We start from the raw sequence: 27580 nt of genomic DNA on the forward strand, positions 1-27580 counted from the left end.
TCCTGGTGGAGCCCCATGCCTCCCTCTGAACGAGCAGGATGACAACATGGCCCAGCTGCTTGCACCGCCCGGACCAGACAGCTTCCGTTTCTTCAGCCCTGAGTCGCTGGCCGCTATCGAGAGGCGCATCGCCGAGGAGGAGGGCCGGAGACCACGGGGGGAGCGCCGCAGCGACAGCGATGACGAGAACGGGCCCAAGCCCAACAGCGACCTGGAGGCGGGGAAGTCGCTCCCCTTCATCTACGGAGACGTCCCCCCAGGGATGGGCTCCACACCCCTGGAGGACCTGGACACCTTCTACTGCAACCAGAAAGTCAGTTAGAGACACTCACACGTCAAACAACATACACACACACATCAACACACACACACCAAGACCAAGACTCACAGCCTACCAATAAATCCGACTGAAGATGCTGAAGAGAGACAGACCGACAGGGCACACACACACACACACACACGCTCACACCCACACACACACACACACACACACAAGAAGGCAGTCAAGCATGCACGCCCATACACGCACTGTATCAACAGCGCACATGCACACATACAGTACACACAAACACATACTGAATACACACAGGCACATGTACAGACACACTTACGTACACACACACACACACACACACACACTCATGTGCTCGTCCCCTGGGTGTGGAGTGTGGCAGACAGAGAGAACACAGCAGCAACAAGGTTATCTCTGGTCCTGTGCTGGAAGCATCTGAGCAGGAGGCCTGGAGGAGTTAGGAGGAGAACGTTATGTCATGTCTAACCCTCTCTTACAGTACTAATGTCAATCACTGTGCTGTTCTCTCTCTGTTTCTCTTTATTTTTGATCTCTCTCACTTACTCTCTCTCCCTCCCTCTCTCTCTATCTCTCTCTTTCTTTCACTTACTCTCCCCCCCTCTCTCTCCCTCCCTCTCTCTCTATCTCTCTCTTTCTTTCACTTACTCTCCCCCCCTCTCTCTCTCCCTCTCTCTCTTTCTCACTTACTCTCTCTCTTTCACTTACTCCTCCCCCCTCTCTCTCTCCCTCTCTCTCTTTCTATCTCTCTCTCCCCCCCCCCCTCTCTCCCCATCTTTCGACTGTCTCGTTATCAGACCTTTATAGTATTGAATCGTGGGAAGGCCATCTTCCGTTTCAACGCCACCCCTGCCTTGTACATCTTAAGTCCCTTCAACCCCCTGAGGAGAATATCTATTAAAGTTCTAGTTCACTCATATCCTTTCTTAACAAATGAACATGTGTGTGTGTGTGTGTGTGTGTGTGTGTGTGTGTGTGGGGGGGGGGGGGGCACATAATGTACACACTTTTATCAAAGGTTCACTGGTGGGTTTTCTTAACAGTGCAAGTTTTAAAGTATAACTCCAAAACCTTCAGGCTTGAAGCTGACATTGTCTGGTTTATTTACAGTTGAGCCTTTGAGTTCCTTAACCTGCAGTGTGTACGATGTTCAGCATGTTGATTATGTTCACCATCTTGACCAACTGTGCTTTCATGACTCTGAGTCACCCGCCAGACTGGGCGAAGAATGTAGAGTAAGTCATTCATTTATCCTTTCTTACTTTTTTCTTTTTTTCGAAAACTGAGGCCGTAGAGGTAGAGGCAACTTTATACCACTCCTGTTTTCTTTCTCATTTCCTATATTACTCTCTTCCATCTCTCCTATCCTCCATCTCTCTTCCATCTCTCCTATCCTCCATCTCTCTTCCATCTCTCCTATCCTCCATCTCTCTTCCATCTCTCCTATCCTCCATCTCTCTTCCATCTCTCCTATCCTCCATCTCTCCTCCATCTCTCCTCTCCTCCATCTCTCCTCTCCTCCATCTCTCTTCTCCTCCATCTCTCCTCCATCTCTCCTCTCCTCCATCTCTCCTCTCCTCCATCTCTCCTCCATCTCTCCTCTCCTCCATCTCTCCTCCATCTCTCCTCCATCTCTCCTCTCCTCCATCCCTCCTCTCCTCCATCTCTCCTCTCCTCCATCTCTCCTCTCCTCCATCCCTCCTCTCCTCCATCTCTCCTCTCCTCCATCTCTCCTCTCCTCCATCCCTCCTCTCCTCCATCTCTCCTCTCCTCCATCTCTCCTCCATCTTTCCTCCATCTCTCCTCTCCTCCATCTCTCCTCTCCTCCATCCCTCCTCTCCTCTACCAGGTACACATTCACAGGGATTTACACGTTTGAGTCCCTCATCAAGATACTGGCACGAGGCTTCTGTGTGGGGAAGTTCACCTTCCTGCGGGATCCATGGAACTGGCTGGACTTCAGTGTCATCTCCATGGCGTAAGTTAGTCCTCTGACGGCTCCTAAATCACTCGGTGGTTTGTGTGATTCATGACGATAGCATTACTGAGAAGATAACATTTGTTTTGTTTTATTAACTTTTTTGTTTCAGAAATCGAAGAATTGTGAGATTTGTTTTTATCGCAAATTACTTTGATGCTAACAGTAACTCACTGCAATTCACAATAACTGTTTGTGTAAGTGTGTGTGTGAGATGCAAGGGTGTCATCTGCGCATGTCCTGGTGCATTATTGACTGGTAACTGTGCGTTTGATCCTGCAGGTATATAACAGAGTTTGTAAACCTAGGCAATGTTTCAGCTCTGCGCACGTTCAGAGTGTTGAGAGCTTTGAAAACGATCTCAGTTATTCCAGGTAAGAGCAGCTGTGACCTGGCCGCAGTGTCGGCCCTGTTGTCTCTGTGTGTGACAGTTTGTCGCCCTTCCCTCCCTTTCCCTCCCTTTCCCTCCCTTTCCCTCCCTTTCCCTACACTCCCTTGTCTTGTCTCTGTGGTGTGTGTGTGTGTGCGTGTGTGTGTGTAAATCCCTCCCCCCTTCTTCCAAACAACCCCCCCTGCCCCCCTTCCCTTCCCTTACAGATATGTGACAGAGTTTGTGGACCTGGGCAATGTCTCAGCATTGAGAACCTTCAGGGTTCTGCGGGCTCTGAAAACTATATCAGTCATCCCAGGTGAGAGGGCCGGCCAAGCTTGGAGGTCAAAGGCTAAAAGCAACAACAAAAAAACGCTTAAGGCAAAAAAAAAAAAAAAAAAGAAAAGGCCTTTTTTTTTTTTTCTGCGCTCCATCTGAGCTCCTCCACTGCCCACATGTCACCGTAGTAACAATAGGATGATCACCTCCTTTTTCTGTCTTCCTCTCTCTCTTTATCCCCTTTTCCTATTTTCTATATCTCTTTCTCTTGCTGTCTCCCTCTCACCTGCTCACTGTCTCTCTCTCTCTCCCTCTCACCTGCTCACTGCCTCTCTCTCTCCCTCTCACCTGCTCACTGCCTCTCTCTCTCGCTCTCCCTCTCACCTGCTCACTGTCTCTCTCTCGCTCTCACCTGCTCACTGTCTCTCTCTCTCTCGCTCTCCCTCTCACCTGCTCACTGTCTCTCTCTCGCTCTCTCTCTCACCTGCTCACTGTCTGTCTCTCTCTCTCTCTCTCTCCCTCTCACCTGCTCACTGTCTCTCTCTCTCGCTCTCTCTCTCACCTGCTCACTGTCTCTCGCTCTCCCTCTCACCTGCTCACTGTCTCTCTCTCTCGCTCTCTCTCTCACCTGCTCACTGTCTGTCTCTCTCGCTCTCCCTCTCACCTGCTCACTGCCTCTCTCTCCCTCGCTCTCCCTCTCACTTGCTCACTGTCTCTCTCTCTCTCTCGCTCTCTCTCTCATCCTGCCCTTTCCCAAGGCCGGTAAAAGCGGGAATCTGGGCCAATCCACAGAGATGGAAAGGATTCTTGGCTTTTAGACTCATTCTTCAGTTGCATTTTCCTTAATGGAATGCACCATTCCTTGCCTTGGGAATTTTTTGGTCAATTTTCTTTAATCATTTGTTTTTCTTCTTTTGCATGAGACATTGCAAAAGCCCGTTTTTCTTGGTGTGTGGGTGAGCATTAGTGTGGTGGCTAGGGTTCCTCCTCTCCCTGGTGTGTGTGTGTGTGTGCATGTCTTGTTAAACCGTGTTGTTACTGGGGATTGTAACGTGGCAAGATATGGTTCTGACAATGCCATGAAACACTTTTAACAAAACACTGTTTAACCATCTAGGTTTCATCAACAATCATCCATCGGCAGCTATGCTTATTAGAGATCTGTCACACTGCCCTCGTCCACTCATAACATCACCTCCAACCACACTTTTACTCTGACAAACTGAGGAAGTTCAGTTGATGTTTCGTGCAGATGCAGTACCGCAAGCAACATCATTCTACATTCGAGCAATTTGCGTATGATTTGGAGTAAAGCGATCGATGATTGAATGTTTTCAGTCCTGGCCTCGTTGAGATGTAGAAAAAAAAGGCACTCGTTGAGTGCCTCAAACCAGGAATGAAAAGAACACGACTGTCCACAGACGACATCACGCTGTCTCTCTGTCCACAGACGACATCACGCTGTCTCTCTGTCCGCAGACGACATCACGCTGTCTCTCTGTCCGCAGACGACATCACGCTGTCTCTCTGTCCGCAGGCGACATCACGCTGTCTCTCTGTCCGCAGACGACATCACGCTGTCTCTCTGTCCGCAGGCGACATCACGCTGTCTCTCTGTCCACAGACGACATCACGCTGTCTCTCTGTCCACAGACGACATCACGCTGTCTCTCTGTCCACAGACGACATCACGCTGTCTCTCTGTCCACAGACCACATCACGCTGTCTCTCTGTCCGCAGACGACATCATGCTGTCTCTCTGTCCACAGACGACATCATGCTGTCTCTCTGTCCACAGACGACATCATGCTGTCTCTCTGTCCACAGACGACATCATGCTGACTCTCTGTCCACAGACGACATCATGCTGTCTCTCTGTCCACAGACGACATCCTCATGCTGACTCTCTGTCCACAGACCACATCACGCTGTCTCTCTGCGTGGGTGTGGTGAAAAGAGACTCAAACCACATGTAGTCAGTGTTGCAGTCCAGTAGAAGACACAAACCATCCCACCTCGGTTCCTGGATGTGACTCAGCAAACATCCAGGAACCACGTTCATGTTCCTGTATGTGACTCAGCAAACATCCAAGAACCACGTTCATGTGTTTTCTGCTTGTCCAGCTCTCCATAGCAGCTCAGCGTTTACACAGTCACACGTCTCACATGTAGAAGCGGTAGACTGCTGTCTGTCTGACGCGTGCCCCTCCCTCCCCCCCCCCCCCCCCCTCCAGGCCTGAAGACCATCGTGGGAGCTCTGATCCAGTCAGTGAAGAAGCTGTCTGACGTCATGATCCTCACAGTGTTCTGCCTCAGCGTCTTCGCTCTGATTGGCCTGCAGCTCTTCATGGGGAACCTGAGGCACAAGTGCGTCCGCATGCCGCGTAACGACACCAGTGAGGACCCGTACCTCAACAGCAGCATGCCGGACCTCAACGGGACAGACCTTAACTTCACCAACCCTTTCAACTGGACCGAGTACATCAGCGACGAGAGTAAGAACACTAGCACTCCTTCTTTCACTTCCTTTCTCTCCCTCTTTCACTTCCTCTCCCTCTTTCACTTCCTGTCTGTCCCTCTTTCACTTCCTGTCTGTCCCTCTTTCACTTCCTGTCTGTCCCTCTTTCACTTCCTGTCTGTCCCTCTTTCACTTCCTGTCTCTCCCTCTTTCACTTCCTGTCTCTCCCTCTTTCACTTCCTGTCTCTCCCTCTTTCCCTGTTTCGCCCTCTCCACCTTCTACTGGACGATGACCTCAGCGACCAGAGTAAGCTCCTCCCCCAAGGCTTCTCTTGTCTGCCTGCCGTGCGAGAGGTTAAGTAGGGGTTCACTTCTAAGATGCGGACGTGCTGAGTCACATGATCCTGCTGGATATGTGGAGGGGGGTTGGGGGGCACACAGGCCCTCCCTGTCGCCACGCAGCAGCAATAGAGAGTGACAGCGATGGCCGGGGGAGGGGAGGGGGGGTGGCACGCTTAGACAAGGCCTGGTGGGATAACTGAGCCACAACAATTGCACCCTCCCTCCCTCCCTCCCACCCTTCCTCCCTCCCTTCCTCCCTTCCTTCCTTCCTTCCTTCCTTCCTTCCTTCCTTCCTTCCTTCCTTCCTTCCTTCCTTCCTCCCTCCCTTCCCCCCCCTCTCCCTCTCTCCTCCTGTCTCTTCCTCCGCACCCTCTCTCCCCTCTCTCTTCCTCCTCCTCTCCCTCTCTCCTCTCTCTTCCTCCTCCTCTCTCTTCCTCCTCCTCTCCCTCTCTCCTCCTCTCCCTGTCTCCTCCTCCTCCTCTCTCACCCCTCTCTCATCCATCCAGCCATGAGTGGGACACAGACGGAGATTGAGTCACTCTGCCTGCTAGTGGTGTGCTGAGACTGTCCAGCAGAACGACACCGTCTCCTCAGAGACGGAGAGAGAGGGGGTCCCCCTAGAGAGAGAGCGGGAGGGGGAGGGATACAGAGAGGGGTGGGGGAGGAGGGAGGGAGGGAGGGAGGGAGGGAGGGAGGGAGGGAGGGAGGGAGGGAGGGAGGGAGGGAGGGAGGGAGGGAGGGAGGGAGGGAGGGAAAAAGAAACAGGAAGAGTCAGGATGAGAGAAAGGAGGATGGAGATGGACCGAGAAAGAGGAAAGATAAGAAGGTGTAGAATAGAGAACGATCACGATTGCTTATTGTTAAATTCTGCTGTGTAGTTACTGCCATTAGCCTAGCATGATGCATCTCTCATACTTATCATGCAAATGATACACATCTGAATTAGAATAGAGGAGGGTGATTCATAGCTGACAATCTCTCTCTCTAGCTCTCTCTCTCTCTAGCTCACTCTCATTATCTCTCTCTCTCTAGCTCTCTCTGTATCTAATATATTTCTTTCTTAATAGATCTTCCTCTCTCTTGATCTTTCTCCCTGTATATCATTCTCTCTTTCTCTGTCACAGTATCTCACACTCTCTTTTCATCTCCCTCTCTATAAATCTACCTCCCTCTCTATATATCTATCTCTATCTTATCTATATCTTATCTCTATTCTATCTCTATCTCCCTCTCTCTGGATCTCTCTCTCTCTCTCTCTCTCTCTCTCTCTCTCTCTCTCTCTCTCTCTCTCTCTCTCTCTATCTCCCTCTCTCTGGATCTCTCTCTCTCTCTCTATCTCCCTCTCTCTGGATCTCTCTCTCTCTCTCTATCTCCCTCTCTCTGGATCTCTCTCTCTCTATTTGTCTTTCTCTCCCTCCCTCTGTATCTTTGCTCCAAGCTATGTTGTGAAAGTTTTCATGGCTTCAAGCTTGGCTGCTTTTTCTCCTCTGGGCTGTTGGGAGTACTATAGAACAGTGTGTGTGTCAGTGTGTGTGTCAGTGTGTGAACCTGTGTGTGTAACAGTGTGTGTGTCAGTGTGTGAACCTGTGTGTGTGTCAGTGTGTGTAACAGTGTGTGTGTCAGTGTGTGTGTCAGTGTGTGAACCTGTGTGTGCAATGTGTTAATTTCATCCATGTGAAGCCTAGTCCATCTATGGTAATGCCTAACATACCCGTTGGTTTACTTGTCTTTCTTTTCAATGTGTCTTACTGTGGAACCAGAACAATTTGAAGAGTTGTGCTAGCTTGATGATACCAGATGTTAAGCTACCAGTACAGTTTTAAAGCCAGGACCAAGTTAACTTACTTTCTTGACTCATGAGCATGTCTCTCTCCCTCCCCTTTTCAACCTTGTCCTCCCTCTCTCTCCCCCCTCTCTCCCTCTCTCTCCCCTCTCTCTCCCTCTCTCTCCCTCCCTCTCTCTCCCTCTCTCTCCCCTCTCTCTCCCTCTCTCTCCCTCTCTCTCCCCTCTCTCTCCCCCTCTCTTCCTCTCTCTCCCTCTCTCTCCCTCTCTCTCCCCTCTCTCTCCCTCTCTCTCCCCTCTCTCTCCCTCTCTCTCCCTCTCCCTCTCTCTCCCCTCTCTCTCTCCCCTCTCTCTCCCCTCTCTCTCCCTCTCTCTCCCTCTCTTCCCCTCTCTCCTCTCTCTCCTCTCTCTCTCCCTCTCTCCCCCTCTCTCTCTCCTCTCTCTTCTCTCTCTCCCCTCTCTCACCCCTCTCTCTCCCTCTCTCTCCCCCCTCTCTCTTCCTCTCTCTCCCTCTCTCTCCCCTTTCTCTCCCTCTCTCTCCCCTCTCTCTTCCTCTCTCTCTCCCCCTCTCGCCCCTCTCTCTTCCCCTCTCTCGCCCCTCTCTCTCCCTCTCTCTAGGTAATTACTATTACCTTCCGTCCCGCAGGGATGCCCTCCTCTGTGGGAACGGCAGTGGCTCTGGGTAAGGCTGGACGCGTTTTATTTATATACTGAAGCCAATTAGAACTGGCACTTAGCGAGCAGTTAGCAGCAGTGTCTGCCTCTGTCTGCACAGCCTGCCAGCCCTCCAAACAACAATGGAAGTCTTCCTGCTTGTGCCAGACCCAAAATGGTGGTTTCACATGATTCTGATGTTGTTTATGTGCGTCTGGGTGTGTGTGCACATGTATATATGTTTATGAGTGTGTTTGTTAATATGTGTATGTGGATATGTCTGTATGTGTGTGTTTGGGTACATGTGTGTGTGTGTGCAGGGATTGTCCTGAGGGATTCACCTGCATCAAAGCGGGCCGTAACCCTGACTACGGCTACACCAGCTTCGACACGTTCAGCTGGGCATTCCTGTCCCTGTTCCGGCTGATGACTCAGGACTTCTGGGAAGGCCTCTACCAGCAGGTAGGACCTCTCTGGACCTGCCATAGACTTCCTGTGTGTGCTGTGTGTCACCGATACAGGTGAGGTCCTTAGATCAAATGCTTCCTGTATGTTAATAGCTGACAGGCATGTTGGCTCACTAGCTCCTCCCCCTGGCAGGAGGGGGGTCAGATGGCTGAGCGGTTAGGGCGTCAGGTTATTAATCAGAAGGTTGTCGGTTCGATACTCGGCCGTGCCAAATGACGTTGTGTCCTTGGGCAAGGCACTTCACCCTACTTGCCTCTGGTAGAATGTCCCTGTACTCACTGTAAGTCGCTCTGGATAAGAGCGTCTGCTAAATGACTAAATGTAAATGTAAATGTTGGTTCACTAGCTCCTCCCCCCTGGCAGACAGATAGGCATGTTGGTTCACTAGCTCCTCCCCCTGGCAGACTCTCCGGGCGGCGGGGAAGCCCTACATGATGTTCTTTGTGCTGGTGATCTTCCTGGGCTCCTTCTACCTGGTCAATCTGATCCTGGCCGTGGTTGCCATGGCGTACGACGAGCAGAACCAGGCTACCATTGAGGAGGCCCTGCAGAAGGAGGAGGAGTTCCAGGCCATGCTGGAGCAGCTGAAACGACAGCAGGAAGAAGCCCAGGTAGGATCATCACAACACTTGGTGTTATTCTTCTTCTTACGGGTATGTGTACTGTGCCTTTCCTGCCCTCAGTACATGATGGTATATACGTACGGTAAGGTGTGGCAGCTTTGACCTCATCTGTACGGAGAGAGGAGAGAGAGAGAGAGGAAGTGAGGGATTCTCCTCCCCTGGTTCACCCCCCTTGGATCTCCTCCCCTGGTTCTCCTCCCCTGGTTCTCCTTCTCTGTTCCCCCCCCTGTGTTACCCTAGCCTGGCTCCTCTCCTGATTTAAAACAGACAAGGGTACAGGGAGAAAGGGTGCCGTCCATTACTATGGAAACAGGAGGTGCAGGAGAGAGAGGAGAGAGAGGGAGAGAGAGTAGGAAGGGTAAGCAGAGAGATAATGGCTTCCCTGCCAGAGAGCAGATCTGATCCTGCATGCTCATCCTGCAGCAGTACTGCATGTCCAATAGTAAGGCATCTTGCTACCTTTAGAAATGTCTTTCATGTCTGTCAATGTGCATTAAACGTCAGTCAAAACAATACCCCCCCTCAGCATTTTGTTTGAAAATGATTCTGTAAGTGTTGCTAGACCAGGCTCTGCTCTGTCTAACTAACCACCCCTCCCACTGCCCAAGACTGCCGCTATTTGCCTTGACAACCGTGTCTATGCTCTGGTTGGCCGACAGGTTGCCGCGGCAGCAGCCACGGAGAGCGGAGAGTACAGTGGGAGAGGGGGCCAATCAGAATCGTCCTCCGGGACTTCGAAGCTCAGCTCTAAAAGCGCCAAAGAGAGACGCAACCGGCGCAGGAAGAGGAAGCAGAGGGAGGAGGAGGAGGAGAGGGCCGGACGAGACAAGTTCCACAAGTCAGAGTCTGAGGACAGTATCAAGAGATCCTTCCGCTTCTCTATCGACGCCAACCGGTTGTCGTACGAGAAGAGGTGCTCCTCTCCCAACCAGGTGAGAAGTTTCATGGTGAGGTGTCATGATCGACCAGCCCTGCTCCTGGAGAGATACCCTCCTGTAGGAATATAATCTAACCCTGCTCCCAGAGAGATACCCTCCTGTAGACGGTTAGCTCTTATTGATCAACACCATTATCCCCATCATCTTTACACATCATCATAATCATTATGATACACCTCCCCCCTTTCCCCATTAATTCTCCACCCCTCCTCTTAACTCTTCCTCTCTCTCCTGTCTCCTCCCTCTCTCTCCCCTTTCTTCCCTCTCCCATCTCTCCCCTCTCTCCCTCTCTCCCCTCTCTCCTCTTTCTCTCCCCTCTCCCTTTCCCCTCCCTCCCCTCCCTCTCCTCTCTCTCCTCTCTCTCCTCTCTCCCTTTCCCCTCTCTCCCCTCCCTCTCCCCTCTCTCCTATCTCTCTCTCCCCTCTCCCTTTCCCCTCTCCCCCCTCCCTCTCCCCTCTCTCCTCTCTTTCTCTCTCTCCCCTCTCCTCTCCCCTCTCTCCCGTCCCTCTCCTCTCTCTCCCCCAGTCTCTCCTCAGTATCCGAGGCTCTCTCTTCTCTCCTCGGAGGAGCAGCCGTGCCAGCCTCTTCAGCTTCCGGGGCCGCGCCCGCGACGTGGGCTCCGAGAACGACTTTGCCGACGACGAGCACAGCACCTTCGAGGATAGCGACAGCCGGCGGGGGTCTCTGTTTGTGCCGCGGCGCTCGGAGCGGCGCTGCAGCGCGGTGAGCCAGACCAGCCTGGCCGCTCCCAGGATACTGCTCCCTGCCAACGGGAAGATGCACTGTGCTGTGGACTGTAACGGGGTGGTGTCCCTGGTGGGGGGCACCTCCGTGCCCACCTCGCCTGTCGGCCTGCTGCTGCCTGAGGTGAGCCGCTCTGGCCTGCTCCATCACGCCTTCTATACTGTCAAGGAACGGCCTGGGTTTGTAGTACTTCAGGCCTGGGTTTGTAGTACTTCAGGCCTGGGTTTGTAGTACTTCAGGACTGGGTTTGTAGTACTTCAGGCCTGGGTTTGTAGTACTTCAGGACTGGGTTTGTAGTACTTCAGGCCTGTGTTTGTAGTACTTCAGGCCTGGGTTTGTAGTACTTCAGGCCTGTGTTTGTAGTACTTCAAGCCTGTGTTTGTAGTACTTCAGGCCTGTGTTTGTAGTACTTCAGGCCTGTGTTTGTAGTACTTCAGGACTGTGTTTGTAGTACTTCAGGCCTGTGTTTGTAGTACTTCAGGCCTGTGTTTGTAGTACTTCAGGCCTGGGTTTGTAGTACTTCAGGCCTGGGTTTGTAGTACTTCAGGCCTGTGTTTGTAGTACTTCAAGCCTGTGTTTGTAGTACTTCAGGCCTGTGTTTGTAGTACTTCAGGCCTGTGTTTGTAGTACTTCAGGCCTGTGTTTGTAGTACTTCAGGCCTGTGTTTGTAGTACTTCAGGACTGTGTTTGTAGTACTTCAGGACTGTGTTTGTAGTACTTCAGGACTGTGTTTGTAGTACTTCAGGACTGTGTTTGTAGTACTTCAGGCCTGTGGTCCTGTTTCTCAGGGGACGACCACAGACACAGACCTGAAGAGACGGCGATCTCGTCAGCCTTCCATGGACTACCTGGAGGAGCCAGGAGTGCGTCAGAGAGCCATGAGCGTGGCCAGCATCCTCACCAACACCATGGAGGGTACGCCTCAACAAGCTCTCTCTCCCTCTTCGCTTTCTTACTTTCTATCTGTTTCTCCTAAAAGGAAAACATCACTGTTCTTTCTATCGTCTGTTTTTATATCACCATGACAACGTTTCATTACTTTCCTCTTACTGTGTGTGTGTGTGTGTGTGTGTGTGTGTGTGTGTGTGTGTGTGTGTGTGTGTGTGTGTGTGTGTGTGAATGCATGTCTCCTGATCAGAGCTGGAGGAGTCCAGACAGAAGTGTCCTCCTTGCTGGTACAAGTTTGCCAACACGTACCTGATTTGGGACTGCTGCCCTCAGTGGCTGAAGGTCAAGGAGATCGTGAACATGGTGGTCATGGATCCGTTTGTGGACCTGGCCATCACCATCTGCATCGTGCTCAACACCCTGTTCATGGCCATGGAACACTACCCCATGACCAAGGAGTTCAACGACGTGCTGTCCGTGGGGAACCTGGTGAGCAGGAGACACTCTGGGACTCCACCTCTTCTACTGGGGGAGTCAGGTGGCTGAGCCGGTTAGGGAATCGGGCTAGTAATCTGAAGGTTGCCAGTTCGATTCCCGGCCGTGCCAAATGACGTTGTGTCCTTGGGCATGGCACTTCACCCTACTTTCCTCGGGGGGAATGTCCCTGTACTTACTGTAAGTCGCTCTGGATAAGAGTGTCTGCTAAATGACTAAATGTAAATGTAATGTACTTGGAATCCTTTTTCTTCTTCTGGAATTGACGGGCCGATTCTGAGGCTCACCATGGAGATGATGAAACGAATCTCTGTGTCTGTTCACACAGGTCACATAGGTGTCTGTGTCTGTTCACACAGGTGTTCACAGGCATTTTCACGGCTGAAATGTGCTTCAAGATCATCGCTCTGGATCCCTACTACTACTTCCAAGAGGGCTGGAACATATTTGACGGCATCATCGTCAGCTTGAGCCTGATGGAGCTGGGCCTCGCTAACGTGGAGGGTCTGTCGGTGCTGAGGTCCTTCCGGCTGGTGAGTGCCTGGAACAGCACCTCATTACACTTCCCAATGGCTCCTCGGGTCTAATGATGGATATCAGGTTTTCCACATGACGCCCGAAGAAGCCTATTGGCCGGAGAAGCCTATTGGTCGAAAGGTTTGGTACATGTGTGTGTCATGGCGGTTGGATTATAATTGGAATCTAAAACCGGAAATCTGAACCCTGGTCTCTCTCTCTGTCTCTCGCTCTGTCTCTCTCTCTGTCTCTCTCTCTGTCTCTCGCTCTGTCTCTCTCTCTCTGTGTCTTGTTTTCTCCTCAGCTGAGAGTGTTCAAGCTGGCCAAGTCGTGGCCCACCCTCAACATGCTCATCAAGATCATCGGGAACTCGGTGGGCGCCCTGGGCAACCTGACCCTGGTCCTGGCTATCATCGTCTTCATCTTCGCCGTGGTGGGCATGCAGCTGTTTGGGAAGAGCTACAGGGACTGTGTGTGTAAGATCGCCGACAACTGCAAGCTGCCTCGCTGGCACATGCATGACTTCTTCCACTCGTTCCTGATCGTGTTCCGGGTGCTGTGCGGGGAGTGGATAGAGACCATGTGGGACTGCATGGAGGTGGCCGGCCAGGGCATGTGTCTCATCGTCTTCATGATGGTCATGGTCATCGGCAACCTGGTGGTGAGAAGGAGTAGAGCTGTGGTTGGATAGAAGTGTTAGTTAGTTTAATGTTTATGCTCAACTCCTCTCCTCTGCCTCCCGTCTCCTCCTCCACCGCCTCCCTCTTCCTCCTCCACCTCCTCCCTCTTCTCCTCCTCCTCCACCTCCTCCCTCTTCTCCTCCTCCTCCAACTCCTCCCTCTTCTCCTCTTCCTCCTCCTCCCTCTTTTTCTCTTCCTCCACCTTCTCCCTCTTGTCCTCTTCCCCCTCCTCCACCTCCTCCCTCTTGTGTTCTTCCTCCTCCTCCACCTCCTCCACCTCCTCCCTCTTCTCCTCCTCCTCCTCTCTCCCTAAGGTCCTCAACCTGTTCCTGGCGTTGCTGCTCAGCAGTTTTAGCGCTGACAACCTGGCTGCCACCGACGATGACAGCGAGATGAACAACCTGCAGATCGCCGTGGGCCGCATGGGCCGTGGCTTCGCCTTCATCAAGTCCACGCTGCGCCACTTCCTCCAGAGCCTGTGTTTGGGCGGCGCCGGGAAAGGGGGCTCCGCCGAGGAGAGCAAGCCCCTGGATGAGCTCCACCACAGCAATGGCAAGGGCAACTGCCTCTCCAACCACACCATGGTGGAGATCACCAAGGAGCCCGCCCCTTACCTCAAGGAGGGCAACGGGCGCCCTGGAGGGGGCCTGGAGGTCGGGGCGGTGGTCGGGGGAGACGACTCAGGGATGGTCAAGTTCCCCCTGGAAGAGTGCAACTACATGTCGTTCATCCACAACCCCAGCCTGACGGTGACGGTGCCCATCGCCGTGGGCGAGTCTGACTTTGAGAACCTGAACACGGAGGAGTTCAGCAGCGACTCTTCAGACGTGGAGGGCAGCAGAGAGGTAAGGGCTCCTCTGTCGCTAAGCATCCTTCTGTCGTTCTGCTGCGGTTCCACGTCCGCACCAGCATACTCCTGAGACCCTTAGCTCCTTCCTGGCTTCCTGCCTGAGCCTTGCTTCCTGTCTGAGCAGTGTGCTGGTGTGGGGTGTGGAATGCTGCGGCACAACTGTGTCAGCTAACTGTGTGCAGCTAGGTATCACGCTGACTCGTGTGGAGATGGCGTCATTGTATTTTGTACTCTGTTGAGGTTAGAAATAGTGGTTCAAAGCCCCCGGCATCAAGATGGTGAGGGGCAATAATGTCAGAATAAGTGTGAATTTCATGTGGCCAAAGAGTGTGTGTGTGTGTGTAGCATCTGCTAAATTACCTTGGATATTACATATGCCAGCAGAAAATTGCTCAGTTTAGCGTCATAGCCTTAGGTAAATGCTAGACTGTTGAGTGAGTGTATTTCTGGATTCCTTTATGTTGTGTGTTTTTCCATTCTGTGTGAGTATGTCAATGTGTGTCTGTGTGTGTTTGCATGGAAACATTTAGTCCCTAAGCAAGACACCATACTAGCAAATATCAAGTATTATGTTATACATTTAAAATATTCTTAATTTCTTGGTGAACCAGAAGCCCAGTATATTATTTGAGACTTATAAAATGAGTGTTATACACTCTCACAGCTCACACTAAAGCGAGAGACGTTTGGAAATGGTAACTTTTATAGTTAGGATTTCTTCACCCAGACCAGTAACCAAAACAGACTATACTCAAACTATACTCAAACTATACTCAAACTATACTCAAACTATACTCAAACTATACTCTAAACTATACTCAAACTATACTCAAACTATACTCTAAACTATACTCAGACTATACTCAAACTATACTCTAAACTATGCTCAAACTATACTCAAACTATACTCAAACTATACTCAAACTATACTCTAAACTATACCCCTTTCTTGGTATTAATAATATTCTTCTATGTGTATACATCTGATAATTTCAGTGTGAGAGAATGAATACACTTTAACCGTTACCATCACTCAGTAATGAAGCATCCTTTCCCCTCCGGCTGGTGATAATGACAGCGATATCGCCCACCTTTGAAACATTAGCTCCATTGGCAACCTTGAATTTGGCATGCTTGCAAGGGCTGTGAGAGAACGTTCTGGGCCACCCCTTGTGATGCCAACCTGGCAGAGCAGGCGTGGAGCCAGATGACTTGTAGAACCCAGCTGCAGCTATTTGTGGTCTTGGTACCAAATATGGATCTGAGTCAGACACGGAAGTGTAACATCACAGCTGAACACGTTCCTACCCTGAGGCAAGAGTTTGGGGAGATCTGTTGTGTGTGTGTGTGTGTGTGTGCGTGTATGCCTGACTGTTTGTTTATATTTCTGCATTATGTACTCATCTCAAATTCCAAACCCCACCTAGAGATGCCACAGAACTGTCTTGAAGTGTAAATCTGAAAAGAAAATGTTTTTTTTTTTTTCTTTGTTTTTTTCCCCCCATCTGTGACTAACCTGTTGCCCCTCTTTGCCTTAAGGCTGAAAAATGAAAGCAGACGAGAGCGTGTGTGATTCTGAGCACCACTGACCTTGTCTAACTCCTCGTTTGTTGTTGCAGCCTTGTCTCAGACGTTCTCAAGGTTTTCAGTGAGAGAGGAAACTTGTAAGACCACTTTATTGTACCATAGCACTAACCATGAGGACTGCCTGTGCTATTTACAGACTACAACACTTATTTTCTTCATTATGGATTGCCTTTTTTTACCACTCCGTTCTCTTGCCTGACCTGCTCTCTGTACCCCCCCCCCCCCCAGCCCGCCTCACACTACAACAACTCAGAACAGTAGTCCCTTTCCCCTGCCCCTACCCATCATGATTTTTCTCAAAACATTAGGCTGTTTTGCAGTTCAAACCCATTAGGAATGAGCAACACCACCCTCTTCATTGATAAATGAAAACTCATCTGACATGTTTTTTTGCATTTGATTTCTTTGCTTGGTTTTGATTGGTTTGAGACTTGATTGGCTTCACGACACCGAGGAGCTTGAGTCTGAAGGAGGACATGAGGAGGAGAGACGAGGGGAGATGGAGAGATGAATTTTGCTGTAGCTGCTCAAAATTCATTGGACCGGTCCATAATCCATGCATACACATGACACATGCCTTTCCTGTGGATATGATCGATAGTAGCAGGATGACAGGGATTTTACTAAATCTGTTCAAGTAGATTTAATTTATAGAACAAGCTTTGGATTTTCTGGGTGTCAAAAGTTTTCTATAACACATAAGATAAAGCATAGTTGACATGTTATCTCAATTGGTTTGTGATAACACTCTTGTTATATACAATATACTGTACAGTCCAGTAGAGACTGGTTTTCCCTTTTTCTATACGGTGTTTACCCTGAGCGTAGGGAGGAGGGCTGGAGACAGAGACAGACAGAGAGAGACAGAGAGAGAGAGAGAGAGACAGAGAGAGACAGAGAGAGACAGAGAGAGAGACAGAGAGAGAGACAGAGAGAGAGACATAGAGAGAGAGACATAGAGAGAGAGACATAGAGAGAGAGACATAGAGAGAGAGACAGAGAGAGAGAGACAGAGAGAGAGAGACAGAGAGAGAGAGACAGAGAGAGAGAGACAGAGAGAGAGAGACATAGAGAGAGAGACATAGAGAGAGAGAGAGAGAGAGAGAGAGGGATAGAGAGAGAGAGAGAGAGAGAGAGAGAGGGATAGAGAGAGAGAGAGACAGAGAGAGAGAGACAGAGAGAGAGAGACAGAGAGAGAGAGAGAGAGAGAGAGAGAGAGAGAGAGAGAGAGAGAGAGAGAGACAATGAGTGTGAGATCAGTGTCAGAGGGAGATAGATGTGGAGGAGAAGACTGCATCCTGGAACAGTGTGTATCTTGTGAGCAGCATGCTTTCATTCTTCCCATACTGTGTTAGCTGGGTCCCACGGCAACCAGTCCCACGGCGACCAGTCCCACGGCGACCAGTCCCACGGCGACCAGCTCTGATGCACTGTTAGGGGGACATGTTTCTGGACCTTTCTCAGAGCCCAGACAAACACACACAGGCTGAGATGCCCAAGTACAATGTCCCCCACTACAAGAACGCACTTCTATGCAGATCAAGTCTTAATATGCGCTGCAGAGAAATTGAGAATTTATCAAATACATTTGTTTCTATGTTGATTTTTACATAGATTATGGTCTGCATTGCATTTTTCGTCGATAGGGACACTGTACCGGCATATGAGATCTCGAATCTCAAACCAAAGTGATCTTCACTCAAAATTCAAACTGAGAATCTTGACCTGTCCAGCCTCCAGCAAAGTGTTCCCAGTGTTGGAGAACTTGATCTGGCTTGGACGGCCATGTTTGTTCTTTGTGGAAGCATGAGCTCTCTCCGTATTCTGACCACATGCTGTCTTAAAAACAGTGCACAGTACTGGGTTTTGCTGGTAAGCTAATGTGGTTAGCCGTCTATTTCAACATCAACCAAAACAAGCTAAACAAGAAGAAGCTTTTAAACACATGGAAGTATGTGTTTTCATGTCATTGAGGAAAATGTTCAGTGTTTTGTGAGGTAGGGCTGGGGGTGAGGGTGGGGTTATGTATTTGATGAATACTTTTTGGAAATGGGGAAATAATTAAGTCAATGCTTTGGAGCAATCCTGGGTCATTTTTCAGTAGACATGAAAATACTCCGGCACACCCTCTGCTTGGTCCGAACTCAGGCTTGAATTGAAAATGCACTGGAATACTGCATGCCCCCTCGAGCTGAGGCTCATCAAACGTACCCACAGTGCATTTGGGCAGCACCAACCTCTCCCTTGTGACATGTGTTGCCTTTTGAAGCCACATCGTCTGATTGGAGCTCAAACTCACAACAAAGCCTGTAGGTACTTTTGATCAAAGCTGCATGTAATGATGACGATGACGGTGAACGTGATCTTGAGAGTCCCTCTCTACAAGCTTCTGTCTGGCCCAGTGAAGGTCAGATCTCCAGACTGAGGTGACACTAAGCCACCTCAGGGTGATGGAGGATGGCCGTGTTCACCCTGGGCTCAGAAGGCTCCTGCTCTCAGATGAAGAGGAGGGCGGGGCTCTGTGTGGTTAGATACGGAGGTGACCTGGTAACCCACCTCCCTGTCTCCCCGTTCCTCTCCACCCCCACTTGCAGAAGCTAGCGGAGCCCACTCACCTCAGCTCCTCTGAGGGGAGCACGGTGGACATCCGGCCTCCAGGAGATGGAGGGGAGTCCATCGAGCTGGAGCCAGAAGAGTCCCTGGATCCAGAGGCCTGCTTCACCGAGGGTGAGAGGGAGGGAGGGAGGGAGGGAGGGAGGGAGGGAGGGAGGGAGGGAGGGAGGGAGGGAGGGAGGGAGGGAGGGAGGGAGGGAGGGAGGGAGGGAGGGAGGGAGGGAGGGAGGGAGGGAGGGAGGGAGGGAGGGAGGGAGGGAGGGAGGGAGGGAGGGAGGGAGGGAGGGAGGGAGGTGGTCGAGAAGGAGACGTTCAGGGAAATATGATGGCGGGTGAAAAAGAAGGAAGGTTAGGGTTAGGTTTGTGTGTGTGAGTTTGAGTCAGGGTGGTGAGTATAGAGGTTTTGGCCCGAGGTGAGAGGCTTGAAAGGAAAATGACAGAGAAAGAGGAGAAGTGAGGTGTCAGAGGAACGGTGGAAGGGTGAGAGACAGTCAGACAGAGAGAGAGAGACAGTCAAAGAGAGAGAGAGACAGTCAGAGAGAGAGAGAGACAGTCAAAGAGAGAGAGAGACAGTCAGAGAGAGAGAAAGACAGTCAGAGAGAGAGAAAGACAGTCAGAGAGAGAGAGAGACAGTCAGACCGACAGAGAGAGAGAAGTGTGTGAATCGCAAGACATTAGCAATCTTCAACACTTTGAACTTGGTGTAGAGGGCACTCAAAGTCAGACAAAAAACAACACTGTCCACTTAATTTTCTTTCTTTCATTCTTTGCTCTCTCTCCCTCTCTCTTTTGGTGTCTCCCCTCTCTCTCTCTGTCTCTTCTCTCTCCCAGGGTGTGTGAGCAGGTTCCAGTGCTGTCAGGTGAATATAGAGGAGGGCAGGTGGAAGATGTGGTGGAATCTAAGAAAGACCTGCTTCATCATCGTGGAACACAACTGGTTTGAAACATTCATCATCTTCATGATTCTGCTCAGCAGTGGAGCCCTGGTGAGTTGACTGTGTGTGTGAGAGGGTGGTCTAAGTGTGTGTTTATATATGTATCAGTTTGTTCTTTTTACATATCTAGGTATGGACGAGGGCATATTAAGTGTATGTGTGTGTGAGCGAGTTTATATAATCACACCCCCTCGCAACTTGAAAATATTTCCTTTTTCCTGTCTCTAGGCGTTTGAAGACATCTACATCGAACAGAGGAAGAACATTAAGACTGTTCTGGAATACGCTGATAAAGTCTTCACCTACGTCTTCATCTTGGAGATGCTACTGAAATGGGTGGCCTACGGATTTGTCAAATACTTCACTAACGCCTGGTGCTGGCTTGACTTCCTCATCGTAGACGTATGTATATTAACGGGAACTGTCATTGACCTTTCTGGGCATGATTGTTCTTGTCTGTCGCAATGGAACCAATGAGCCGTTTCCAAACAAGCCTACCCCGCCCACCTGACACTCCTAAGCAGACTAGACCAAACGATGAAGCTACTGAGGATGTTTTCTTTTAGTACCACATACTGGTAAACCGTATTAAACGAGTGTGTGGATTGCAAAAGACTGTTGTGTTTCCGTCCTCTCTCTCTCTCCCTCTCTCTCTCTTTCTCTCTCTCTCTCTCTCTCTCTGTGACGGTCTCCTCTGACCTGGCTTGTCTCTCTATCTCAGGTGTCTCTGGTGAGTCTGGTAGCTAACGCCCTGGGCTACTCTGAGCTGACTGCCATCAAGTCCCTTCGTACGCTGCGCGCCCTGCGGCCACTAAGAGCCCTGTCACGGTTCGAGGGGATGAGGGTAAGGTCGCTGGCGGACTGAGCAACTTGCTGCCATATTGTTGCGGAGAGGGAAACTCAAAGTAGCACGATGCATATTTATAGTTTCTTGTCAGGTGCGGTTTGTCATAGGTAAGATAACGAAATGCCACAACTGAACGTTATTCCTATTGTGTAAGTCGGTGGAGGATTTGTAGGTCATGTTTAATGTTTGACATTTTGCTGTTGTCTAACCAAGGGCATCAACAATAAGTAGTGATGTTTTCACTTTATGGAACGCTTCCTTGTGCCACAGTAGAGCTAGATTTCTAGAAATGTCTTGATGTTTCTGTGGTAGATCTTAACTTCTCTGCATGACCTGTTCCACACTTGGACTCTAAACGTGTTTCTCTGATGTGTTTGTGGATCTTGCTTGTGGTGACGCCTTTGTAATTTTCTTTGTTTTGTGTCTTTTTTCATTTGCAGTAATCAAATGTTGTCATCATCCTGCCTCTCTAAGGTTTTTTTCTGTTTTCCTTTTTTACCTGTCAGAAATGATCTGTTGCACAGCCTCACCTTCCATCCCTCTTCTAGAAAGTAGTGCTTCCTTAACCTGGAAGATTTGAGTCTGTAGTTTCTAATGGACTGAAGATCCCTTTAATATTTTTCATGTTAAGCCAATAATAGTTTGCTATTTGTATTGTGTTTTTCAAACCTTGCCCAAAGAGAATAACCCTGTGTCAGTTCGACATACTCTATCTCTCAGTCTCAGTGTTAGTAATTCAGTGATCTATAAGGCTTCCCAAAGCATATGTGGTTTTGAACATTCATTAGATCAAGCAACAAGAGTTCTGTTCAGTCTAGACGTGATTCCCCTCTCACGCAGAGCAAACCCCTTCCTGTGTTCCCCCTCTGAACCCCAAACCGTCTTCCACCAGTCCTGCATTCCCCCGGTAACCAGCATGCGCCTGTCAGAGCCCTGACCCGTGTGGTGTCGTGTGATTGGTCGCAGGTGGTGGTGAACGCCCTGCTGGGGGCCATCCCCTCCATCATGAACGTGCTGCTGGTGTGTCTCATCTTCTGGCTCATCTTCAGCATCATGGGGGTCAACCTGTTTGCTGGGAAGTACTACTACTGCGTGAACACCACCAGCGACGAGATCCTTCCTGTCAGCGTGGTCAACAACAAGACCGAGTGTCTGGCTCTGGTCAACGACAGCGCCCGCTGGAAGAACGTCAAGATCAACTTTGACAACGTGGGGGCGGGGTACCTGGCCCTGCTGCAAGTGGTGAGAGGGGTTCTGTACCTGGGGAGGAACAGCGCTGGGCAAAGGAAGGCAGCAGTGTTTGAAGGATTAAAGCAGGAGGGCAGGTGTCATTACATATGGGAGTCCAAACGAGGCAAATCTCTCCTTCCCCCGATTAAAAAAATAAATGACAAAATGAACAGTCGTATCTTCAGTTAGTAAAGACAGATGCCAGCTTTGGAAGGATAGTGCTGGTTAGAGGAATTACACAGGGGTGTAGGTTTTGTTAACATGTCATTACATTCTTAATTAGGAACTGTGTTGACAGGGCTGTAACGTTAGCGTTGGAACACGTATCGCTGCCTTAGAAACAGCCCAGATGCTGCGGGGAAACGATGGCTGTGGTGTGATTGAAGAAAAGGCTGTCAACCTTCTACCAAAATAAGCCTCCTTCAGCAGGAGGGGCAGAGGAGGCAGTTGACATCTAATCACTTGAGAGAAACCCCCCCTGAACTGCTTCTCTTTCTCTGCCTCAGGCCACGTTTAAAGGCTGGATGGACATTATGTACGCAGCTGTGGACTCCCGCAATGTAAGGACCTTTCTTTGGCTTGGAGGTGGAAAAGGACACATTGTACACAGGACAAAGCTTTTGTAATATGTAGCTTTTGGAATGCTATTTCTTCTCAGTGTGCGTGTAGTTGGAGCCCGACTGCTGCAGGTTTGACGGCTTTGTGTTGGTTGTGCTGTTTCAGGTAGAGGATCAGCCTGAGTATGAAGTGAACCTCTACATGTATCTCTACTTTGTGATCTTCATCATCTTCGGCTCCTTCTTCACCCTCAACCTCTTCATCGGCGTCATCATCGACAACTTCAACCAGCAGAAGAAAAAGATAAGTCAGGATTCCGCGCTTCTCGCACGCCTCGATCCCACATCGGGATTTCCTGTGGAGCTCCCACGAGCTCTTCGCTGTGTGGCAGAGGGACCACGGCTCTTAGAAGACCAGTGTGGTTAGCTCATTGAAATGAAACCCGTAGGGTAGAATGTGCCTGCTTGCAGAAGGCGCTGCTGTTCCTGTCTGCGGGCCTTTCCAGACGGATGGACTGAGACACGGAACAGTCATCAGCTGGCAGTGTGTTTAGAAAACCTGCTGCTGACACAGATTATACTGAATACAGCAGACACATGAGTCACCAAGCAACACCCTGCACACACACACACACACATACACACACTCCAGCTCTCTCTCTCTCTCTCTCTCTCTCTCTCTCTCTCTCTCTATCTCTCTCTCCCCCCCTCCCCCCCACACACACACACAGCTAACTCAGTTAATGTGTTCTGGAAGTGTGCCTTTAATTCAAGCAGGAGCTAAACTGTATGCGAGGCAGTTCCACTGATCCCCTCTGCCTCTAGAGGAAGGGGCAGGCAGAGAGAGCAGGAAGAAGAGGCAGCTTAGGGAGGAGGAGGAGGGGAGTGAGGGAAGGAAGGAGAGAAGGAGAGAGAAGCTTGGAGCCACAAGCTCCTGTACATGAATGTGTGTTAGCAGGTCTGTGTGTGTTCAGCCTCGAGCTGGTCACAGATGTGTGTCATGTCTACTTATCCATCTAGCGATGTATTATATATCCACCAGGCACACACACACACACTCACACACACACACATTTCATAGACTCCAGGACACCAACTGTGGAAGTGCAGTATGTGTTTCACAGCGATCGTGTAGACAAAATTCTAACGGCCAGGACTAAGTATCTGGTCCAAACCAAGATGAGTAATCACACCATATTAACCCTTCCTGGATGGTTATGTCATCAGGGCATTTGACTTACCGTTACCGTCGGTGATTGTAACCAAGGTTTCTGTTCCTCCCTTCACTTTGGCGGTCAGGATATCTTCATGACGGAGGAACAGAAGAAGTACTACAACGCCATGAAGAAGCTGGGCTCTAAGAAGCCGCAGAAGCCCATCCCCAGACCCACGGTATGAGGACCTTCCTTTTTAAACAACTCAAATCCAGTTTCCCAGACACTGGGAGTCTAGCCGAGGGCTAGCCAGTCATCGTCCTAGATCATCTCCAATGATAAGGTTTAGGTCTAGTGCTTGACCTACTCCACGTGGGAAAACCCAGAGGGTCTATGGCAATCTATAGCTTGAAAATACCCTAATATAGTTTTCTATTCTGGGGCCTGTATGTCGATAGCATCGCAAAGCATATATTGTGAATTTATTTGATGCATTAGCGTGTCTGGGCCTGCTCTGTTAGTTCTCTTCTTCTACATAAACTACAGGAAGCTTTTGTCTGTATTTCCAGATTGTATACAACCTAGGTCTGTTGCCACATCTCCATAGACTCGATTATAAAGACCTACAAAGATTCAAGATGGGTTTTCCTTCCTTTCATGTCTCTTATGACTCATGACAACATGTTGATTCTGTCCCTGTTTGTCCTCCTCCAGAACGCGTTTCAAGGCTGTGTTTTTGACTTCATCACCAAGCAAGCCTTTGATATTGTCATCATGATCCTCATCTGCCTTAACATGGTCACCATGATGGTGGAGACTGATGACCAGACTGAGGAAATGGACGATATTCTGTACTGGATAAACCTGGTCTTCATAGTTCTGTTCACTGGCGAATGTGTGCTCAAAATGATCTCTCTACGTCATTACTACTTCACTATTGGCTGGAATGTATTCGACTTTGTGGTTATAATTCTATCCATTGTAGGTAAGAACATAAACAACAATTACATTTGAAACAATGTCATTTCCCTATATATATTTTTTTTTTTTATTAACACTTGACTACCGATGCAGTGGTCCCAGGTTCATATTCCCCCTCTATGTCAAAATGAATATGTCATGTTACACTATATGTGGCTGATTTATGTTTTTGTTTGTCTTTTCAGGCATGTTTTTGTCAGAACTGATAGAGAAGTACTTTGTGTCGCCAACATTGTTCCGAGTCATCCGTCTGGCTCGGATAGGTCGCATCCTCCGTCTCATCAAAGGAGCCAAGGGCATCCGAACGCTTCTATTTGCCTTGATGATGTCACTTCCCGCCTTGTTCAACATTGGCCTCCTGCTTTTCCTGGTCATGTTCATCTACGCCATCTTTGGCATGTCCAACTTCGCCTACGTCAAGCAGGAGGCGGGCATCGACGACATGTTCAACTTTGAGACGTTCGGCAACAGCATGATCTGCCTGTTCCAGATCACCACCTCCGGAGGCTGGGACGGCCTGCTGGCTCCCATCCTGAACAAGCGGGAGCCTGACTGTGACAGTCAGATGGAGCACCCTGGCAACCTGTACAAGGGGAACTGCGGAAACCCCTCAGTAGCCATCTTCTTCTTCGTCAGCTACATCATCATCTGCTTCCTCATCGTGGTCAACATGTACATCGCCGTCATCCTGGAGAACTTCAGCGTGGCGACGGAGGAGAGCGCAGAGCCCCTTAGCGAGGACGACTTTGAGATGTTCTACGAGGTGTGGGAGCGCTTCGACCCCGACGCCACACAGTTCATGGAGTACGGCAAGCTGTCGGACTTCGCCGACGCCCTGGACCCTCCGCTGCGCATGGCCAAGCCCAACAAGATCCAGCTGATCTCCATGGACCTGCCCATGGTGAGCGGCGAGAGGATCCACTGCCTGGACATCCTGTTCGCCTTCACCAAGCGCGTCCTGGGCGAGGGCGGAGAGATGGACGTGCTCCGCGGGCAGATGGAGGAGCGCTTCATGGCGTCCAACCCCTCCAAGGTTTCCTACGAGCCCATCACCACCACGCTGCGACGCAAGCAAGAGGACATGTCAGCCATCGTCATCCAGAGGAACTTCCGGAGCTACCTGCTCCGTCGCACCATCAAGAGAGCCTCCATGCTGCACCGCGAGCAGCGTGACGGCCTGAGGGACCTGGAGAAGGAGGTGCTGGTGGTCGGCAAGTTCAACGAGAACTCCACCTCAGACAAAATGGACATGACCCCCTCCACGGCCTCACCGCCCTCCTACAACAGCGTGACCAAGTCTGAAAAAGACAAATACGAGAAGGACAAGAGGGAGAAGGAAGACAAGGAGAAAGACTTGAAGGAGAAGAAGAAATAAAGACGTCAAGAAAGTAGGGCTTTGTGGAGGTTTGCGACGAAGGGAATCTGGTTTAGGTGACACAAAGGAGCTTTGATATTAAAGACTGTTTTCAAGTGGTCATTCGGTCACAAGACCGTGGGTGATCTCCTGTTAGATATACAGCCAAACACTGCCATGATGGAACACGACGACTCCGTAAAGGCCGTTTGAGAAACGCTTGTGATTTTCCTATTTGGTGTGGTTCCTTCCTGACACAGAGTGTAAACCGTCAGCTAAGTTGTGTGTAGCTAGTGCTGCTGCCGTTCTACATCCAGTGTCTTGAGTTGAGTCACTGTATGACTCTCGGTGGTTTCGCGTTCGTTTTTTATTTTCTTTATTTCCTTTTTTAAATGAAAACGAATGTTGTTACCCGTCGTGGAACAGAGAGAATGTGTTCCACATGTTTGTGTCCACAAATTCACACAGCGACCGAGTGCAGCGACAAAATAAATGTATGTTTTGTAAAGCAGATTAGCCCTGGATTCCTCCTGCCCCACGATGCTTCCAGCTCAGACAGGTTGAGATCTCACATCCCTGCGACCAAGGACAGATAGACACAAGTCCAATATCAAATCAAAAGCGAAAATGCCTCGCAGTGGCAAAACTGCACTTCTAATCGAATTGCCTTGATGTTCCAAGGACCCTAGTGCTTGATCCTGAATGTGTGTCGACAGAAAAGGGGAGATATTCAAGAAGACATGCCGTTCTTCCCATATTCATTAACATTCGCTGATATAAAACAACACTGGTGTCTCCTTTCTGGCAGTTCAGCATCACTCACTCCTCCCCCCTCCTCCCAGCACCTCCCCCTCTCTATCCTTCTCTCTGATCCCTCTATGTAAAAACTATTGTAAAATACATGTATGTCAAAATGATTTTAAAAAATTCCAAAAGGAAAATGTTCATCTTTATCAAAGCTGACTTGCTAGAGTATGAGACTATGACACAAGCCATTTAGAGGTTAAATATCACGAATGTCTGTAGTGCGCACACATTCTTCAATTATTTAAACCGAAACGCGAGTTCTGTCAACATTGTGGTTGCGTGTAAATAGTATGGTTTCTAGGCCCACAGTATGCATAACACTTACATTTGATGTAAGAGCACTTTTTATTCCCACCCCTGTGTAATACCATGTGTGGATAATACACACGCCAGAGTGTGTGTGAGTGTGTGTGTGTGTGTACTGTACGCTTGTACGTGTCTGTGTATGTCTGCAAACGTATACTGTTTGAATGTCTGTGCATGTGGAGTGTGTGCTTGTCTGAACTGGGCTCTACAGGTTTACTTCAGTTATGATTGTTATAAATAGCGTTTTTACTGTAGATATTTGTGCTTTTTAACAATTCAGGTTTGGTTCTTCGTTTTTCTAATGGCTGTTGTTCATTCTGCTCTGCCTCAGATCCAGCACATGTTTGGTCCACAGTCTGTAGATATGAATCATAATATCACATCGGTAGCCATCTTTCATAGAAGCTTATAGTGTCCTAGTGAACTGCATGCAGTCCGCCACAAATATCCGCACACATGGTGATATGATTTTAAAAAGCCAAAAGAATAAAGAACATATTTTTTGTACATACTTGTAAAATTTCTCTATTTAATTTACCACATTTGTTTTGTTCTGTGGTTCAATGATAATGCTGTATATGGCACTGGGTTTTCAATCTCCAATCTGTCAGAAAGTATGATTGCATATTATAACTGAATATTGGTTGAAGGGATCATTCATGTGATTCAAGTACGTGTTACACAAAAAATGTATCAATTTCCAAAATGTGACATTTTTGTTATAACCAAAGATGTGACAACAAAACACAAAATCTAGATTTCCAAAATAAAACATATTTTGGGAAGCATATTTTGTACATAGATTATATTCATTCCATAATTTATCTCGTTAAA

At 49.4% G+C, this 27580-nt stretch overlaps 1 protein-coding gene across 6 annotated transcripts; it reads left to right on the plus strand.

The window, feature by feature from the left end:
• Window positions 1-27479, plus strand: scn1lab (sodium channel, voltage-gated, type I like, alpha b). Of its 6 annotated transcripts, XM_084667926.1 has the most exons (27): window positions 1-313; window positions 1108-1226; window positions 1456-1545; window positions 2160-2288; window positions 2886-2977; window positions 5172-5432; window positions 8138-8201; window positions 8494-8635; window positions 9046-9252; window positions 9924-10196; window positions 10728-11069; window positions 11735-11861; window positions 12085-12323; window positions 12689-12862; window positions 13150-13506; window positions 13840-14370; window positions 18557-18689; window positions 19407-19561; window positions 19739-19912; window positions 20232-20359; window positions 20798-20831; window positions 21324-21599; window positions 22094-22147; window positions 22311-22448; window positions 23432-23536; window positions 24013-24283; window positions 24465-27479. In XM_084667926.1, exons 1-27 carry the CDS (start codon window positions 47-49, stop codon window positions 25652-25654), a joined length of 6072 nt encoding a protein of 2023 aa, XP_084524052.1. In that variant the 5' UTR covers window positions 1-46; the 3' UTR covers window positions 25655-27479. The 6 variants fall into 6 exon arrangements, with proteins under 6 accessions (XP_084524052.1, XP_084524051.1, XP_084524050.1 ...); XM_084667925.1 differs by lacking the exons at window positions 2886-2977; window positions 20798-20831 and adding an exon at window positions 2571-2662 and having other exon boundaries at window positions 20232-20354; XM_084667924.1 differs by lacking the exon at window positions 20798-20831 and having other exon boundaries at window positions 10728-11076; window positions 11706-11861; window positions 18569-18689; window positions 20232-20354.
• The last annotated feature ends 101 nt before the right edge of the window (window positions 27480-27580 follow it).

The sequence above is a fragment of the Hypomesus nipponensis genome, chromosome 12 (assembly GCF_054491055.1).
Source record: "Hypomesus nipponensis isolate SF chromosome 12, ASM5449105v1, whole genome shotgun sequence".
Lineage (NCBI taxonomy): Eukaryota > Metazoa > Chordata > Actinopteri > Osmeriformes > Osmeridae > Hypomesus > Hypomesus nipponensis.